The 16,987-nt window shown below is 49.3% G+C and overlaps 2 protein-coding genes across 2 annotated transcripts; one reads left to right on the top strand and one right to left on the bottom strand.

Annotated features, from left to right (window-relative positions):
• The first annotated feature begins 724 nt into the window (after positions 1-724).
• On the top strand, positions 725-7,007 carry LOC129714170 (chromogranin-A-like). Its single transcript, XM_055663673.1, has 5 exons — positions 725-767; positions 1,949-2,042; positions 3,090-3,158; positions 4,157-5,010; positions 6,323-7,007. The coding sequence occupies exons 1-5, from the start codon at positions 747-749 to the stop codon at positions 6,404-6,406; spliced, it is 1,122 nt and encodes a 373-aa protein (XP_055519648.1). The 5' UTR covers positions 725-746; the 3' UTR covers positions 6,407-7,007.
• A 2,371-nt stretch (positions 7,008-9,378) lies between these two features.
• LOC129714118 (inositol-tetrakisphosphate 1-kinase-like) lies at positions 9,379-15,807 on the bottom strand. The gene is made up of 4 exons (XM_055663601.1): positions 15,369-15,807; positions 12,764-12,831; positions 11,497-11,659; positions 9,379-10,537 (listed from the first exon to the last, which is right to left on the bottom strand). Exons 1-4 carry the CDS (start codon positions 15,643-15,645, stop codon positions 10,308-10,310), a joined length of 738 nt encoding a protein of 245 aa, XP_055519576.1. The 5' UTR covers positions 15,646-15,807; the 3' UTR covers positions 9,379-10,307.
• Positions 15,808-16,987: the final 1,180 nt, after the last annotated feature.

Here is a 16,987-nt window from a genome sequence, read left to right as displayed (position 1 = left end):
GGCCGACCATCGATCACCCGTTCACACTAGTTAACATAGAAACATAGAAAATAGCTGCAGGAGTAGAGGCCATTCGGCCCTTCGAGCCTGCACTGCTATTCAATATGATCCAACTCAGTATCCTGTGCCTGCCTTCTCTCCATACCCCCTGATCCCTTTAGCCACAAGGGCCACATCCAACTCCCTCTTAGAAAGTTATCCCACTTTCTCATCCACTCCCTACACACTAGACAGGAATTTACAGAGGGGCCGATAAACCTACAGACCTGGGATTAGCGTGGGATTGATGTAACTGGTTACACGGACTTGATGGACCGAATGGCCTGTTGTCATGCTGTATGTCTCTATACCTCAATGCCTCGCAATTTACTGGGTTCTTGCATGGACCTGATGGGCCGAAGGTCCTGTTGGCCTGCTGTATAACTCTTTCACTATGCCACTCTTTCACTGGGTCCTGGCACGGACTCGGTGGGCCGAAAGGTCTGTTTCCGTGCTATGTGCCTGGATGCTATCATCCACTGGGTACTGGCATGAACTCGATGGGCTGAAGGGCCTGTTTCGGTGCTGTATCACTCTAAGACTATGCCTCCCGCGCTCTGGGTGTGTCAGGTGAGGCCTCTCGGATGACCTGTATGAGTGGAGACCTAGTGTCTGGGACCTTGTGTTAACATTGATGTTACCTGTGGCTCCACATTGATGGTTCTCGTCTCTCTGTTGCAGTGACCTGCCGACCATTGTCCTCCGAGATGCTAACGGAAGATGATCAGGTAAGCCCGTCTCTCGTCTTGACTTGACCACAACATCGGACATCCTGCTCCTTAAATATCCTCGCTCCCCAGTCATTCCCTCCTCTCCCCTCTCCGTCCGGGCAGATGGTACAAAAATATGTAAACACCTGCCACCAGAGCCAATAACAGCCTCTTGACACTTGAACATACCTCCATCTTGATCTTCCAATCTACCTTGATGTGATCCTTGCTTTTTTTCTTAATCTGCACTTTCTCTGAGCTATAACACAATCGGTAAGATTGTTAGGGGTTCGAACACGCTAGAGGCAGGAAACATGTTCCCGATGTTGGGGGAATCCAGAACCAGAGAAAGAGACACAGAGACAGAGATAGCATAGAAATATAGAAATTAGGTGCAGGAGTAGGCCATTCGGCCCTTCGAGCCTGCACCGCCATTCAATATGATCATGGCTGATCATCCAACTCGGTATCCCGTCCCTGCCTTCTCTCCATACCCCCTGATCCCCTTAGCCGGAAGGGCCACATCTAACTCCCTTTTAAATATAGCCAATGAACTGGCCTCAACTATCCTCTGTGGCAGAGAGTTCCAGAGATTCACCACTCTGTATGAAAAAAGTTCTTCTCATCTCATAGCGAGAGAGACAGAGAGACACAGAGAGAGATGCAAACACACACACACACACACACACACACACACACACACACACACACACACACACACACACACACTTTCAGAATAAGGGGTAAGCCATTTAGAACGGAGACGTGGAAACACTTTTTCTCACAGAGAGTGGCGAGTCTGTGGAATTCTCTGCCTCAGAGGGCGGTGGAGGCCGGTTCTCTGGATGCTTTCAAGAGAGAGCTAGATAGGGCTCTTAAAGATAGCGGAGTCAGGGGATACGGGGAGAAGGCAGGAACGGGGTACTGATTGGGGATGATCAGCCATGATCACATTGAATGGCGGTGCTGGCTCGAAGGGCTGAATGGCCTCCTCCATTCTCTCAGCATATGACAGTCCCGCCACCTGCGCTGCACCCCCTCAATAGCAAGAATGTCCTTCCTCAAAGTAGGGGACCAAATATGAGGTCCTGTCCCTCCATCAGACATGAACATGTCTGGATATCCAAGGTCAGTGTCGATTCTGGATGACCTGGTCCTGCCTGCCTGCTGCTACCGTGTGCCTTTGTCTCCCTCTGCAGGTGACCAGATGTATTGTCGAGGTGATCTCGGACACTCTGTCCAGCCCCAGGCCGCTGCCTGTCACCACTGGATGCAGCAAGGTCCTCAAAGAAGGTCAAGCTGTTCCTCAAACACAATCCTCCCTCCCCCCCGTCATTCACCGGCTCCACGTTGCTGCACTGTCCACCATCTGGTGCTTTCTCTTTTCTCATAAGATAATCTAACAAGGCTTCTGGTTCCATTTCTGCAATCTCTCTCTCTCTGTCTGTCTGTCTCTGTCTGTCTCTGTCTGTCTGTCTCTCTCTCTATTTGTCTCAGTCTGTGTGTGTGTGTGTCTCTCTGTCTCTGTGTGTCTCTCTCTCTGTCTCTCACTCTATCTCTCTCTGTCTCTCACTCTATCTCTCTCTGTCTGTCTCTGTCTGTCTCTGTCTGTCTCTGTCTGTCTCTGTCTGTCTCTGTCTGTCTGACTGGCTCTCTCTCTATTTGTCTCAGTCTGTGTGTGTGTGTGTGTGTGTCTCTCTCTCTCTCTCTCTCTCTCTCTCTCTCTCTATTTGTCTGTCTGTCTGTCTCACTGGCTCTCTCTCTATTTGTCTCAGTCTCTATCTCTGTCTCTGTGTCTCTTTCTCTGTCTCTCTGTCTCTCTCTGTGTCTCTCTCTCATTCTCAGTCTCTCTCTCTCCCTCTCTGTCTCTGTCTGACTGGCTCTCTCTATTTGTCTCAGAGTGTGTGTGTGTCTCTGTCTCTCTCTCTCTCTATCTCTGTGTCTCTTTCTCTGTCTCTCTCAGTCACCCTGTCTCTCTCTGTCTTTGTGTGTGTCTCTCTCTGTCTTTGTGTGTGTCTCTCTCTCAGTCTCTGTCTCTGACTATCTCTCTCTGTCTCTGTGTCTCTCTCATACTCAGTCTCTCTCTCTCTCTCTGCTTTCACTCTCTCTATCGCTCTGTCAGTCTCCCTGACTCCTCTGAGTGACTCTCTACCCCCTTCACCCTCTCTGTCTCTGTGTCTCTCTTTTGTTCTCTCATTTTCTTTATTTTTACATTCTGTCTCTGTTTTCCCTCTGATCCGCTCTGTGTTGCATTAAATACTATTTGAGTGAGATTGAATATTCCACCTGTCGCAGCTTTATAATGGTGATGGTGCTAACTGCGACTTATCTCTGCTGCAGATGAGAGAGTTCTGGCGATGGTGCATCATCAGAACCTGCTGAGGGAGCTGGAGGAACTCACACAGCCTGGTACAGTAGTCTGTCATGTCTGTCATTCCGCACACTAACTAGTTTGGGGGGTAAATGTCCACCCACAGTTTGATTTGTAATCTCTCCCTCTCTCTCTCTCTTTCTCTCTCTCCCTTCCACTTTCTCTCTATCAGTCTCCCTCTCTCCCACTACCCCTCTCTGTGTATCTGTCTCTCTCTCTCCGTCACTAACTAATTCTCTCTCTCTGTCACTATCTTTCTCTCTCTATTCTCTCTCCCACTGTCTGTCTATCTCTCTGTCTCTATCAGTCTCCGTCTGTCTGTCTCTCTCTCTCTATCCCTGTCTCTCTTCTTTCCCACTCTCCTTATGTTGGCAGGACTGACATACGATGAAAGAATGGATCAACTGGGCTTGTATTCACTGGAATTTAGAAGGATGAGAGGGCATCTTATAGAAACATAAAATTCTTAAAGGACAGGCTGGATGCAGGAATAATGTTCCCCGATGTTGGGGGAGTCCAGAACCAGGAGTCAAACACAGTTTAAGAATAAGGGGTTGGCCATTTAGGACTGAGATGAGGAAAAACGTTTTCACCCAGAGAGTTGTGAATCTGTGGAATTCTCTGCCACTGAAGGCAGTGGAGGCCAATTCACTGGATGTTTTCAAGAGAGAGTTAGATTTAGCTCTTAGGGTTAACGGAATCAATCTTCTTTCGTGTGGCGTGCACAGCCTAAAGTTGTAGGACAACTTGTTCTATTTGATGTTCTGTTTGTGCACGTCAAGTCGATTGCATTAGTCGAAACAGACCACGTGAAGGTTGCAATCTCCCACGCCAACGGAATCGATGGGATATGGGGAGAAAGCAGGAACGGGGTACTGATTTTGAATGGTGATGCTGGCTCGAAGAGTCCTGCACCTATCTTTCTATTAACCCTTGCATTAACCCTTGCAATAACCCATCCATTAACCCTGCATCATGCAACCTTTTCTTGCAGTAACATCTGCCTGATTTTTAACCTTGTGTGTCCCGGCTTCAGGTGAGGGTTCAGTCAGGCAAATGCCTCTGAAAAGCATCAAGAAGTGGAACTACCCGATGGCAGAAAGCATGGAGTGGAATGAGGAGGACAAGTTGGAGAAGAGGCTTTCCTCACTGAAGAAGGAGGGGGGCGATGAGTGGAGGGAGCCCAGCGCCGGCCAAGGGGGATCCCACGTGAAGATGACCACCCCTTCGAAGGAAGAGGGAGAGGTGAAGAGGAACGATCAAGGGCAAGGGGTGAAGAATGAGGAGCAACGCAAGGACAAAGACCTCATCACTGGGGAAGATGAGACCAAGTTTGGAACACGAGCGAGCAAGGAAGAGTTCAGTGATGAAGACAAAGGCGGTTTCGGGAAGGGACGTGACGAGTTATCTGAGGAAGGCTATCAAAGTGCCATTGAGCTTGGGCAGGAGGGGCGAGAGGACCTCAGGGTGGATGAGCTGATTGAGAAGGTCGCCAAGCAGGAATTGGAGAGCAGAGAGGAGGAGGAGAGGAAGGAACGGGAAGGTGGCGTTCCCAGGAGGAATAGGAATGGGATCGGCCAGCCAAACGCCAGCAAGCGAGTGGAGGAGAATGCCAGCGATGAGGAAACTGACCAGTTTGAAGCAGAACAGAAAGGACTGAAGATCCTGGAGGCACAAAGCCACGCGCAGGGCAAGGTGGACAAGCAACAGCCTCGTGAGGATAAGAGACGCCATCATCTGGACACGAAGCAGGGACGTGAAGATGACGTTGTCTACCAGTGGAAGAGGCACCACGGACTGGGGAACAGCAAGGTGGAGGCGGTGGATGAGGAGGGAGAGGGAGAGGAAGAAAAGGAGAGAGAGCAAGATGAAAGAAAACTGAAGCATGAGGTGAGTACGTAGGGCTGGCATGGTGGTAAACCTGCAACCTCACAGCGCCAGAGACCCGGGTTCAATCCTGACTATAGCCCGCTGTCTGTACGGAGTTTGCACGCTCTCCCTGTGACCTGCGTGGGTTTTCTCCGGGTGCTCCGGTTTCCTCCCACACTCCAAAGATGGACAGGTTTGTAGGTTAATTGGCTTTGGTAAAATTGTAAATTGTCCCTAGTGTGTGTAGGATAGTGTTAGTTTACTGGTCGGCACCAACTAGATGGGCCGAAGGGCCAGAAGATACTTCTGTGCTGTATCTCTAAACTAAATTAAACAAAGTGAGTTTTCTCCGCTTCCCCAGGTGAGGGGTAGAGAGAAAGGAATTGTCACAACTCCTCATAATAGTCTGAAGAAGGGTCTCAACCTGATATGTCACCTATTCCTTTTCTCCAGAGATGCTGCCTGACCCGCTGAGTTACTCCAGCACTTTGCATCTATCTTTTGTGAGCAATTGTGGGCCCCATACATATCTGAGGAAGGATGTGCCGGCTCTGGAGAGAGTCCAGAGGAGGTTTACAAGAATGATCCCAGGAATGAGTGGGTTAATTTAGGATGAGCATTTGCCGGCACTGGGCCTGTACTCACTGGAGTTTAGATGAATGAGGGGGGACCTCATTGAAATGTATAGAATAGTGAAAGGCTTGGATAGAGTGGATGTGGAGAGGATGTTTCCACTAGTGGGAGAGTCTAGGACTAGAGGGCACAGCCTCAGAATTGAAGGACGTTCTTTTGGGAAGGAGATGAGGAGGAATCTCTTTAGTCAGAGGGTGGTGAATCTGTGGAATTATTTGCCACATGAGGCTGTGAAGGCCACAAGTCAGTGGATATTTTTACATAAAGATAGATTGTTGATGTCAGGGGTTATGGGGAGAAGGCAGGAGAATAGGGTTAGGAGGGAGAGATAGATCAGCCATGATTGAATGGTGGAGTAAACGTGATGGGCCGAATGGCCTAATTCTTCTACTATCCCTTATGACAATAAATAATAGTTGCAGGAGTAGGCCATTCGGCCCTTCAAGCCAGCACCGCCATTCATGGCTGATCATCCCCAATCAGTACCCCGTTCCTGCCTTCTCACCATATCCCCTGACTCCGCTATCTTGCAGAGCCCTATCTAGCTCTCTATTGAAAGCATCCAGAGAACCCGCCTCCACCGCCCTCTGAGGCAGAGAATTCCACCGACTCACAACTCTCTGTGGGGGGAACATGGACCTAACGAACGCTCGATAAATGCGGGTTGGTGATCAGATTCTGCTAACGTTCCTCCCCGCAGGAACACGAGCTGAGTAACCTGGCGGAGATTGAGCGGGAGCTGAAGGACGTGGCGGACAAACTGCGGGACTTCCAGCGGGGTTGAGAGCCGCTCGTTCCCATTCCCAAGGGTGGCCAGTGCCTCCCATCACAATGGCTGCCATTACGTTGACGTGTAGACCAGCCCATCGCCATCGACATCCCCTTCCCTGGCTGTGTACTGTTATGGTCCAAAGCTTCACCGAGCACGGACAGGGTGCAGTGATGCATGGTATATTATTCAACTTGTCAGTGTTCCTCTGCTCAATGGCAATGTCATCCCATCAATGAAAGAATGCAAATGTACAATTTAACACCCGTCCTTGAGTTAAGAGCCTGTCCCACCAGCGTGCAACTCCATGCGGCAAGCGCGAGCTAATGAGGTTGCTTGAGCCGTACGGCCTCGCGCGGCCGGTCCCACTTCGATCGCCAGAGCCGTATGGAGTTGTGCGGAGCTGGTCCCGACATCGTGCGCGCGGGGCTCCGTCCAAAATGAACACTGTCCAAAAATTCCACGTGACAACGGCCTGTCGGCCCACAGCCGCATTGAGGCCGTACGCAGCGTCTCAACGCCGTACGCCTAGCGCGTGGCATTGCGCCATGATGTCACCGCCCGGCATGCCGTGGCGCGATGATGTCACCGCCCGGCATGCCGTGGCCGATGATGTCACCGCCCGACGTCCAAATTCAGTCGGCCCGCCTCCTGCCCAGCTGATTGGTGAGTATGATGTCTGGACCAGCCCCGCGGTTGGAAGTGGGACTGGCCCCGCGAGGCCGTACGCCTCAAGCCACCACGTTTGGTCGCGCTAGACGCATGCAATCGCAAGCTGGTGGAACACGTGTACTGAGGTAGAGTTAACAGCTTTGTTTCACTCGCTATCCAATCGAGTCAAGTCACTTTTATTTCTATAGCACATTTAAAAAACAACTCTCGTTGGCCAAAGTGCGTTACACTGGTGGAGGTACTAACGTTATACAACATTGGTTCATAGATTAAATACATACATAAATACATACATATAGCCCTCCCTCAGAGGACGTCAGAAAAGGCTTGGGAGTAAAGATGAGTTTTAAGTCTCGACTTAAAGGAGTAGATGGAGGGGGCAGTTCTGATGGGAAGAGGGATGCTGTTCTCGGATGTCAGGACTGTCTTATGAAGAAAGACTGGATAGACTTGGTTTATACTCTCTAGAATTTAGAAGATTGAGGGGGGGATCTTATAGAAACTTACCAATTTCTTAAGGGGGTTGGACAGGCTAGATGCAGGAAGATTGCTCCCGATGTTGGGGAAGGCCAGGACAAGGGGTCACAGCTTAAGGATAAGGGGGAAATCCTTTAAAACCGAGATGAGAAGAACTTTTTTCACACAGAGAGTGGTGAATCTCTGGAACTCTCTGCCGCAGAGGGTAGTCGAGGCCACAGTTCATTGGCTATATTTAAGAGGGAGTTAGGTGTGGCCCTTGTGGCTAAGGGGATCAGAGGGTATGGAGAGAAAGCAGGTACGGGATACTGAGTTGGATGATCTGCCATGATCATATTGAATGGCGGTGCAGGCTCGAAGGGCCGAATGGCCTACTCCTGCACCTAATTTCTATGTTTCTATGTTCCACAGTCTAGGAGCTGTTCTTGGGTACTATACTAGGGTATAGTACTGAACTGTGAAGGAAGAACATTCCCGATGTTGGGGGAGTCCAGAACCAGGGGTCACACACAGTTTAAGAATAAGGGGTCGGCCATTTGGGACTGAGATGAGGAGAAACCTTTTCACCCAGAGAGTTGTGAGTCTGTGGAATTCTCTGCCACAGAAGGCAGTGGAGGCCAATTCACTGGATGTTTTCACGAGAGAGTTAGATTTAGCCCTTCAGTTTCGGGCTAATGGAATCAAGGGATATGGGGAGAAGGCAGGAACGGGGTACTGATAGGGGATGATCAGCCATGATCATATTGAATGGCGGTGCTGGCTCGAAGGGCCGAATGGCCTCTACTCCTGCACCTATTTTCTGTGTTTCTATGTCTGCAAAAAAACAGATTTCATTGTATCTCGGTACATAAGACAATAATAAAACAGTCGTAGCATTCATTGATTGAATGACATTGCCACACTTGGACTGTTATATTAATATGCTCTTTTCTGGAAACCATACTTGTCTCATTATGGTTAATTATTATGTATTTTTTGAGCATTTTGCATTGGTTGCCATGATAATTGAGTATCGTGCATTCCCAAAGGTGCCTGAGGCGTTTGAGTCGCAGTCAGTCGCACAGTTTGGGTTCACCGTTTTACTGTATTTACACACAATATTTGTGAGATAATAAAGTCTTGCTCTGGAATCACCACACTGTCTGGGTTACTTTCAGGCAAGGCTGCCCTGCACCACCAATGCACAAGGCCATTCGGCCCATCGAGTTCCTGCCAGCTCGCTGTGGAACCTCTACACAAGTTCCCTTCCTATTTCTCTGTAGTCCTCTGTGTCTCTTCCCCTCCACTTCCCCACCCCCCCCCTCCACCCTATCCACCACTATCTCCCCTCCAAGTCTCTCTCGCCCCCCCCCCCCCCAAACTCTCTCCCCTCACCAATAGTTCTTCATTAGCTACAGGGCATTAGTGTTAACATTATAGAAATACAGAACAAGTATTCATGTTACTATGTTTAAGAGGGAACTGCAGATGCTGGAGAATCGAAGGTTACACAAAAAAGCTGGAGAAACTCAGCGGGTGCAGCAGCATCTATGGAGCGAAGGAAATAGGCAACGTTTCGGGACGAAACCCTTCCGGGTTTCGTCCCGAAACGTTGCCTATTTCCTTCGCTCCATAGATGCTGCTGCACCCGCTGAGTTTCTCCAGCTTTTTTGTGTAACCTTCATGTTTACTATGTTCTGTTGTGCTAAAACAAAGCAAGAATGTCATTGTCCTATCAGGGACACATGACAATAAAGTCTCTTGAATCATGAAACAAGGAACTGCAGATGCTGGTTTACTAAAGAAACAGAATGCTGGAGTAACTCAGCAGATCAGGCAGCATCTCCGTGGAACATGGATCAACAATGTTCCAGGTTGCCAAATTGATAATTCAGTCTGAAGCAGGGTCCAGATCCAGAAGGCCGCCTATTCTTGCTCTCCACAAATGCTCTTGACCCACTGAGTCACTCCAGCATTTATGGAATTCCCTGCCACAGAGGGCACAGTGGAGACCAAGCCACTGGATGGATTTAAGAGAGTTAGATAGAGCTCTAGGGGCTGGTGGAGTCAAGGGATATGGGGAGAAGGCAGGCACGGGTTATTGATAGGGGACGATCAGCCATGATCACAATGAATGGCGGTGCTGGCTCGAAGGGCCGAATGGCCTCCTCCTGCACCTATTTTCTATGTTTCTCTTATAGAAATGCGAATTTCTCATATACACTTAGTCACTCCCTGCCAACAAGTCCCAAAGACATGTTGTGGGAGATGCTGTCTGAGTTACTCCAGCACTTTGTGTTTTTTAACCGGCATCTGCAGTTCTTCGCCCGCAACAAAAGCTTTTCACTGTAACTCGCTGTAATTGTAACGTAATTGAACTGAACTTGTTGCTACGACCAGAATGAAGTCCTTCAAGTGAAAAGTCCCACTCCAAACTTCCCAATGCCCGGAAAACAAAAAAATATTTGTATTGAAAAAAGACATGTATCTACAGTAATATGTTGAGCACACAAAAACTTCTTCAAACTTTATAGACTTTAAACTTTAGACATACAGCGTGGAAACAGGCCCTTCGGCCCACCGAGTCCGTGCCGACCACATATATTAATGCTATCCTATACATCAGAGAGAATTTTTACAATTTCACCACAAAACAATTAACCTGCAAACCTGTGCGTCGTTGGAGTGTGGGAGGAAACGGGAGAAAAGTCACGGGGAGAACGTGCAAACTCCGTACAGACAGCGCCCGTAGTCAGGTTCGAACCAGGGCCTCTGGGAGGCAGCGACTCTACCGCTGCGCCACCGTGCCGCCTTCTGCCACCCAGGTCTCCCTTGCCCGACTCCTGGGGGCCAAGTCCCTCCGTGGGGTGTCCAGGGGTATCTGGCATCGGAGCCGAGGAACCTGCTGCCCGTCTCCGGAATTCCCAGCGTCGCTGTTCCCTTCTCCATCCTGTTCCAGCAGCAACGTCTCAACGTGGTCCAACAGGGCCTCGAAAAATTCGGGAACATCCTCATATCCTGTTGGATGCGGAGGGGGGCAAAGGGAGAGAGCAAAGACAAAGATTAAGTGTCCCATCTGAAAATGGCTCGCCAGTTGAAAATATTGGCGGTCGAAGAGTTTCGTTTGGTTTTAAATTTTCATGTGTTGAGCAAAAAGCTTTTTCTTGTATTCTAAGGGACAATTTATTTTACATTTACACCAAGCCGTCTAACCTACAAACCTGTACGTCTTTGGAGTATGGGAGGAAACCGAAGATCTCGGAGAAAAGCCACGGGGAGACCGTGCAAACTCCGTACAGACGGCGCCCGTAGTCGGGATCGAACCCGGGTCTCCGGCGCTGTGAGGCAGCAACTCTACCGCTGTGCCACCGTGAGACATAGAAACATAGAAATTAGGTGTGCAGGAGTAGAGGCCATTCGGCCCTTCGAGCCTGCACCGCCATTTAATATGATCATGGCTGATCATCCAACTCAGTATCCCGTACCTGCCTTCTCTCCATACCCTCTGATCCCCTTGGCCACAAGGGCCACATCTAACTCCCTCTTAAATATAGCCAATGAACTGTGGCCTCAACTACCCTCTGTGGCAGAGAGTTCCAGAGATTCACCACTCCCTGTGTGAAAAAAGTTCTTCTCATCTCGGTTTTAAAGGATTTCCCCCTTATCCTTAAGCTGTGACTCCTTGTCCTGGACTTCCCCAACATCGGGAACAATCTTCCTGCATCTAGCCTGTCCAACCCCTTAAGAATTTTGTAAGTTTCTATAAGATCGCCCCTCAATCTTCTAAATTCTAGAGAGTATAAACCAAGTCTATCCAGTCTTTCTTCATAAGACAAGACACCCTTGTGTGAAATAGTTACCCCTCAGATTCCAGAAACGGAGGGTCAGTGAAAGGCTTTGGTTGCGTGCGTTCGAGTCAGCGGCAAGTATTGGGGGGGGGGCCACACAGCCCAGGGGGACTGGGACGGGGAACAAACCTGGGAAGGCGTTGATGTCAATGATGGCCAGCTTCCCAGTCTTGCTGTCGATTATGACATCTACGCCAAATAGGGACAACCCAAGCGACACCTGCAGACATCGGATGATGGACTGAATGATCCTGTCTGACGGGCCGCTAGACTGCTCCCCCCATTCATCCCTCTGCAGAAAGAAAGAGACAGGAACAGGGCAATATGATGCATGGAATCCAGGGTAAACGGCAAGGGCTATTGAGGGAAGCATCAGAGACAAAGGTTTGCAGCTTAAGTGGCTGCTGTAAATTATCCCCAGTGTGTACGGTTGAACTAGTATCTTTCAGGAAGGAGATGAGGAGAAATGTCTTTAGTCAGAGGGTGGTGAATCTGTGGAATTCGTTGCCACAGACGGCTGTGGAGGCCAAGTCAGTGGATATATTTAAGGCAGAGTTAGATAGATTCTTGATTAGTGCGGGTGTCAGGGGTTATGAGGAGAAGGCAGGAGAGATATAGATTAGCCATGACTGAATGGCGGAGTAGACTTGATGGGCCGAATGGCCTAATTCTACTCCTATTCCTTATGACCTTATGAGTGTATGCAGGTGATCGCTGGTCACCATGGACTGGATGGGCTGAAGGGCCTGTTTCCACACTATATCCCTACACACCCATTCCCACTAGTTTCCCATTTTCTGATCTTCTTGCGACACATTCGGGGACAATTATTCTATAAACCCGCGCGTTTTTGGGAAGTGGGAGGAAACCAGGGCACCCGGAGAAAACCAACACGGTCCCAGGGAGAACGTGCAAACTCCACATGGACAGCACCCGAGGTCAGGATCAAACTCGCTGCATTCCAATGCCAGCCTACAGCAACAAGGGGGAAATCAGTTTTTAAATATTGGTTGAATTTTGGTGAGAATTTAATGCCTGTCTTTTAGATTAGAGTTTAATTTAATTTAGTTCATGGAAACAGGCCCTTCGGCCCACCGGGTCCGTGCCGACCAGCGATCCCCGCACACTAACACTATCCTACACACACTAGGGACAATTTACATCTATACCAAGCCAATTAAACCTACAAACCTGCACGTGTTTGGGGTGTGGGAGGAAACCGGAGCACCCAGAGAAAACCCACGCAGGTCACGACGAGAACGTGCAAACTCCGTACAGACAGCACCCGTAGTCAGGATCGAACCCGGGTCTCTGGCGCTGTGAGGCAGCAGCTCTACCCGCAGAGATGAGACTGAGAAAGAGTCTCCATCGGACACTGGGAAATTCCCCGACTTACCTCCGTCAGGTGAGAGCAGGATTCCGGCTTCGAAACCTCGTGGCTATTAAAAAATATAGTTTGCCGATCTGTGGAAGAAAAAGCCAAATGTAACCATCTTCTCCCCTCTTCCTCCGCACCACCACGCTTGTTAAACCACCCACAGATTGGCCCACGCCTGCTCTCAGCTACAGTCAGACACCAAGCCACACATCAAGAGAGGTCAGATGGTCAAGAGCATCTTATTAGAAGGTACAGGAGCCCCACCTCCAGGTTCAAGAATAACATAGTCCTAACAAATTCTTCAACCCCACTGCACATGGCTGCACGGTGGCGCAGCGGTAGAGTTGCTGCCTCACGGCGCCAGAGACCCAGGTTCGATCCCAACTATGGGATGCTGTCTGTACGGAGTCTGTACGGAGTTTCTTATAGAAACGTACAAAATTCTTAAGGGGTTGGACAGGCTAGATGCAGGAAGATTGTTCACGATGTTGGGGAAGTCCAGAACAAGGGGTCACACAGTTTAAGGATAAGGGGGAAATCTTTTAGGACCGAGATGAGAAAAACATTTTTCACACAGAGAGTGGTGAATCTGTGGAATTCTCTGCCACAGAAGGTAGTTGAGGCCACACAGTTCATTGGCTATATTTAAGAGGGAGTTAGATGTGGCCCTTGTGGCTAAAGGGATCAGGGGGTATGGAGAAAAGGCAGGTACAGGATACCGAGTTGGATGATCAGCCATGATCATATCGAATGGAATGGTGCAGGCTCGAAGGGCCGAATGGCCTACTCCTGCACCTATTGTCTATGTTTCTGTAAAAATGCAGGTTCCTATTTTTCCGCAGATGGCCCTTATCTTCAGTGAAGATGGCTAGCGGGACATCAGTCTTCCCTGTGTGATACAGAGTTTCATCAATCACAACGCTGTCCTCTACAAGGTCTTTGTGGTAGGGAGAGAAGGCAGGTACAGGATACTGAGTTGGATGATCAGCCATGATCATATTGAATGGCGGTGCAGGTTCGAAGGGCCGAATGGCCTACTCCTGCACCTATTGTCTATGTTTCTATGTACGTTCTCCCCGCGAGTTTTCCCGGATGCTCCGGTTTCCTCCCACACGACAAAGACGTGCGTTCAATTCTAACGTCCCCAATAAGGGCATCGGCCTTTGTCTAAGGAACAGTTGCGGTACAATGGTGAGAACTATTCTCTGCACTTCCCCTTTGTTCTATACACTGTACTTGAGTTTGACGTGAATCTATGGTATATCTGGTATATCTCTTTGTATAGCATACAACATAAAGCTTGTCACTGTGCCTTGGTACACTCTAGACTTTAGACATTACAGTGCAGAAACAGGCCCTTCGGCCCACCGATCCGTGCTGACCAGTGATTCCCGTACATTAACACTATCCTATACATTAGAGACAATTTACAATTTTTACCGAAGCCAATTCACCTACCAGCCTGCACGTCTTTGGAGTGTGGGAGGAAACCGGAGCACCCGGAGAAAACCTACAGGGTCAGGGGGAGAACGTGCAAACTCCGTACAGACAGCACCCGTAGTGAGGATCAAACCTGGGTCTCTGGCGCTGTGAGGCAGCAACTCTACCGCTGTGCCACCCCAGTGACAATAATGAACCTAAACCTAACGTGGAAGACTCACACACACATGGAGTCACAGAGTGATACAGCATGGAAACAGGCCCTTCAGCCCAACTTGCCCACACCGACCAACATGTCCCAGCTACACTAGTCCCACCTGCCTGCGTTTGGTCCATATCCCTCCAAACCTGTACTATCCATGTACCTGTCTAACTGTTTCTTAAATGTTGGGATGGTCCCTGCCTCAACTACCTCATCTGGCAGCTCGTTCCATACACCCACCACCCTCTATGTGAAAAAGTTACCCCTCAGATTCCTATTAAATCTTTTCCCCTTCACCTTGAACCTGTGTCCTCTGGTCCTCGATTCCCCTACTCTGGGCAAGAGACTCTGTGAGTCTGTCTCCCAGATCTATTCCTCTCATGATTTTGTACACCTCTATAACATCACCCCCAATTCCTCCTGCGCTCCAGGGAATAGAGACCCAGCCTATTGAAACCACATCATCTCAACAACAACGGCGAATACAAGGTTAATTCCCGGGATGGCGGGACTGTCATATGCTGAGTGAATGGAGCGGCTGGGCTTGTACACTCTGGAGTTTAGAAGGATGAGAAGGTATCTCATTGAAACATATACGATTATTAAGGGCTTGGACATGCTAGAGGCAGGAAACATGTTACCGATGTTGGGGGAGTCCAGAACCAGGGGCCACACACAGTTTAAGAATATGAAGTAAGCCATTTAGAACGGAGACGAGGAAACAGAGAGTGTTGAGTCTGTGGAATTCTCTGCCTCAGAGGGCGGTGGAGGCTGGTTCTCTGGATGCTTTCAAGAGAGAGCTAGATAGGGCTGTTAAAAATAGCGGAGTCAGGGTATATGGGGAGAAGGCAGGAACGGGGTACTGATTGGGGATGATCAGCCATGATCACATTGGATGGCGGTGCTGGCTCGAAGGGCCAAATGGCCTCCTCCTGCACCTATTGTCTATTGAATTACATCAGACCAGCTGAATGAACTAACCTGATTTTCCAATTGAAAAGTTCTTCAGAGATGGCCTCTTAACCACAAAGTGTGAATGCCCGACCACAAAGACCTTGTAGAGGACAGCGTTGTGATTGATGAAACTCTGTATCACACAGGGAAGACTGATGTCCCGCAAGCCATCTTCACTGAAGATAAGGGCCATCTGCGGAAAAATAGGAACCTGCATTTTTACATAGAAACATAGAAAATAGGTGCAGGAGTAGAGGCCATTCGGCCCTTCGAGCCTGCACCATTCGCCATTCGATATGATCATGGCTGATCATCCAACTCAGTATCCTGTACCTGCCTTCTCTCCATACCCCCTGATCCCTTTAGCCACAAGGGCCACATCTAACTCCCTCTTAAATATAACCAATGAACTGGCCTCAACTACCTTCTGTGGCAGAGAGTTCCACAGATTCACCACTCTCTGTGTGGAAAATGTTTTCCCAATCGATACAAGTCGATACTCACAAATATGAGCATGATCAGTCAACGTGGGGCCAATCTGCACATCAAACATTCAAATCCACAGACACATTTTTTTTTTGGGGGGGGGGGGATATCTGGAATTGTAGACATTTTACTGTTCATCCCAAACTGCCCTGTGAGATGAGCCACCTCATCATATTTCATAACATTGAAGGCCATTCGTCCCATCTAGACTATGCCAGCTTCTGGAACTTCTGCTGTTCATCCTGTAATGGTTCACCCATGGCTAAAAGGGCACATAAGTTCGTGTGACAAAGGCAGAATTAGGCCATTTGGCCCATCAAGTCTACTCCACCATTCAATCATCTCTTCCTCCTAACCCCATTCTCCTGCCTTCTCCCTGTAACTCCTGACACCCGTACTAATCAAGAATCTGTCTATCTCTGCATTAAAAATATTCATTGACTTGGCCTCCACAGCCTTCTCTGGCAAAGGATTCCACAGATTCACCACCCTCTGACTAAAGAAATTCCTCCTCATCTTCCTAAAGCAACGTCCTTCAGAGGGGGCACGGTGGCTCAGCGAGAAGTTGCTGCCTCACAGCGCCAGGGACACGAGTTAATCCTGACTACAGGTGCTGTCTGTACGGGGTATGTATGTAACAATAACATAGGATCGCGCTAAAGCTTGGGATCGCGAGTCAGCACGGACTCGGTGGGCCGAAGGGCCTGTTTCCACGCTGTATCTCTAAACTAAACTCTTAGGCTCTCCCACTAGTGGAAACATCCTCTCCACATCCACTGAGCTCATTTAGCACGGGGGAAGATTGAGGAAGGTTGCCTGGGTAAGTAATGCCCTGTCCACTTAGGAAACCTGAACGGAAACCTCTGGAGACTTTGCGCCCCACCCAAGGTTTCCGTGCGGTTCCCGGAGGTTGCAGGTGGTTGCCGGAGGTTGCAGGTAGTGGAAGCAGGTAGGGGAGACTGACAAAAACCTCCGGGAACCGCACCGGGAAACCTTGGGTGGGGCGCAAAGTCTCCAGAGGTTCCGTTCAGGTTTCCTAAGTGGGACGGGGCATAACTGTGAATGTGCGCAGGGCCATAGTGTGGTTTTCCTCTACTCACATGTGGGAACTCGAACCCTGGGCCAATCCTCGTTTTGCCATGACCTGTAAAACTTAGGAA

The sequence above is a fragment of the Leucoraja erinacea genome, chromosome 38 (genome assembly GCF_028641065.1).
Source record: "Leucoraja erinacea ecotype New England chromosome 38, Leri_hhj_1, whole genome shotgun sequence".
In the NCBI taxonomy this organism is placed as follows: domain Eukaryota; kingdom Metazoa; phylum Chordata; class Chondrichthyes; order Rajiformes; family Rajidae; genus Leucoraja; species Leucoraja erinaceus.
The sequence above is the reverse complement of the archived record's forward strand: the minus strand, read 5'-3'. Positions and strand labels throughout refer to the sequence as shown.

Coding starts and splice junctions, on each gene's coding strand:
- LOC129714170 (XM_055663673.1), top strand. CDS start 747: ATGCTAACGGAAGATGATCAG. Junction 2,043..3,089: donor CAGCAAGGTCCTCAAAGAAG/GTCAAGCTGTTC, acceptor TCTCTGCTGCAG/ATGAGAGAGTTCTGGCGATG. Junction 3,159..4,156: donor GGAGGAACTCACACAGCCTG/GTACAGTAGTCT, acceptor TCCCGGCTTCAG/GTGAGGGTTCAGTCAGGCAA.
- LOC129714118 (XM_055663601.1), bottom strand. CDS start 15,645: ATGATCATATCGAATGGCGAATGGTGCAGGCTCGAAGGGCCGAATGGC. Junction 11,660..12,763: donor CCTGCTCTCACCTGACGGAG/GTAAGTCGGGGA, acceptor TTCTTTCTGCAG/AGGGATGAATGGGGGGAGCA. Junction 10,538..11,496: donor TGACATCAACGCCTTCCCAG/GTTTGTTCCCCG, acceptor CGCATCCAACAG/GATATGAGGATGTTCCCGAA.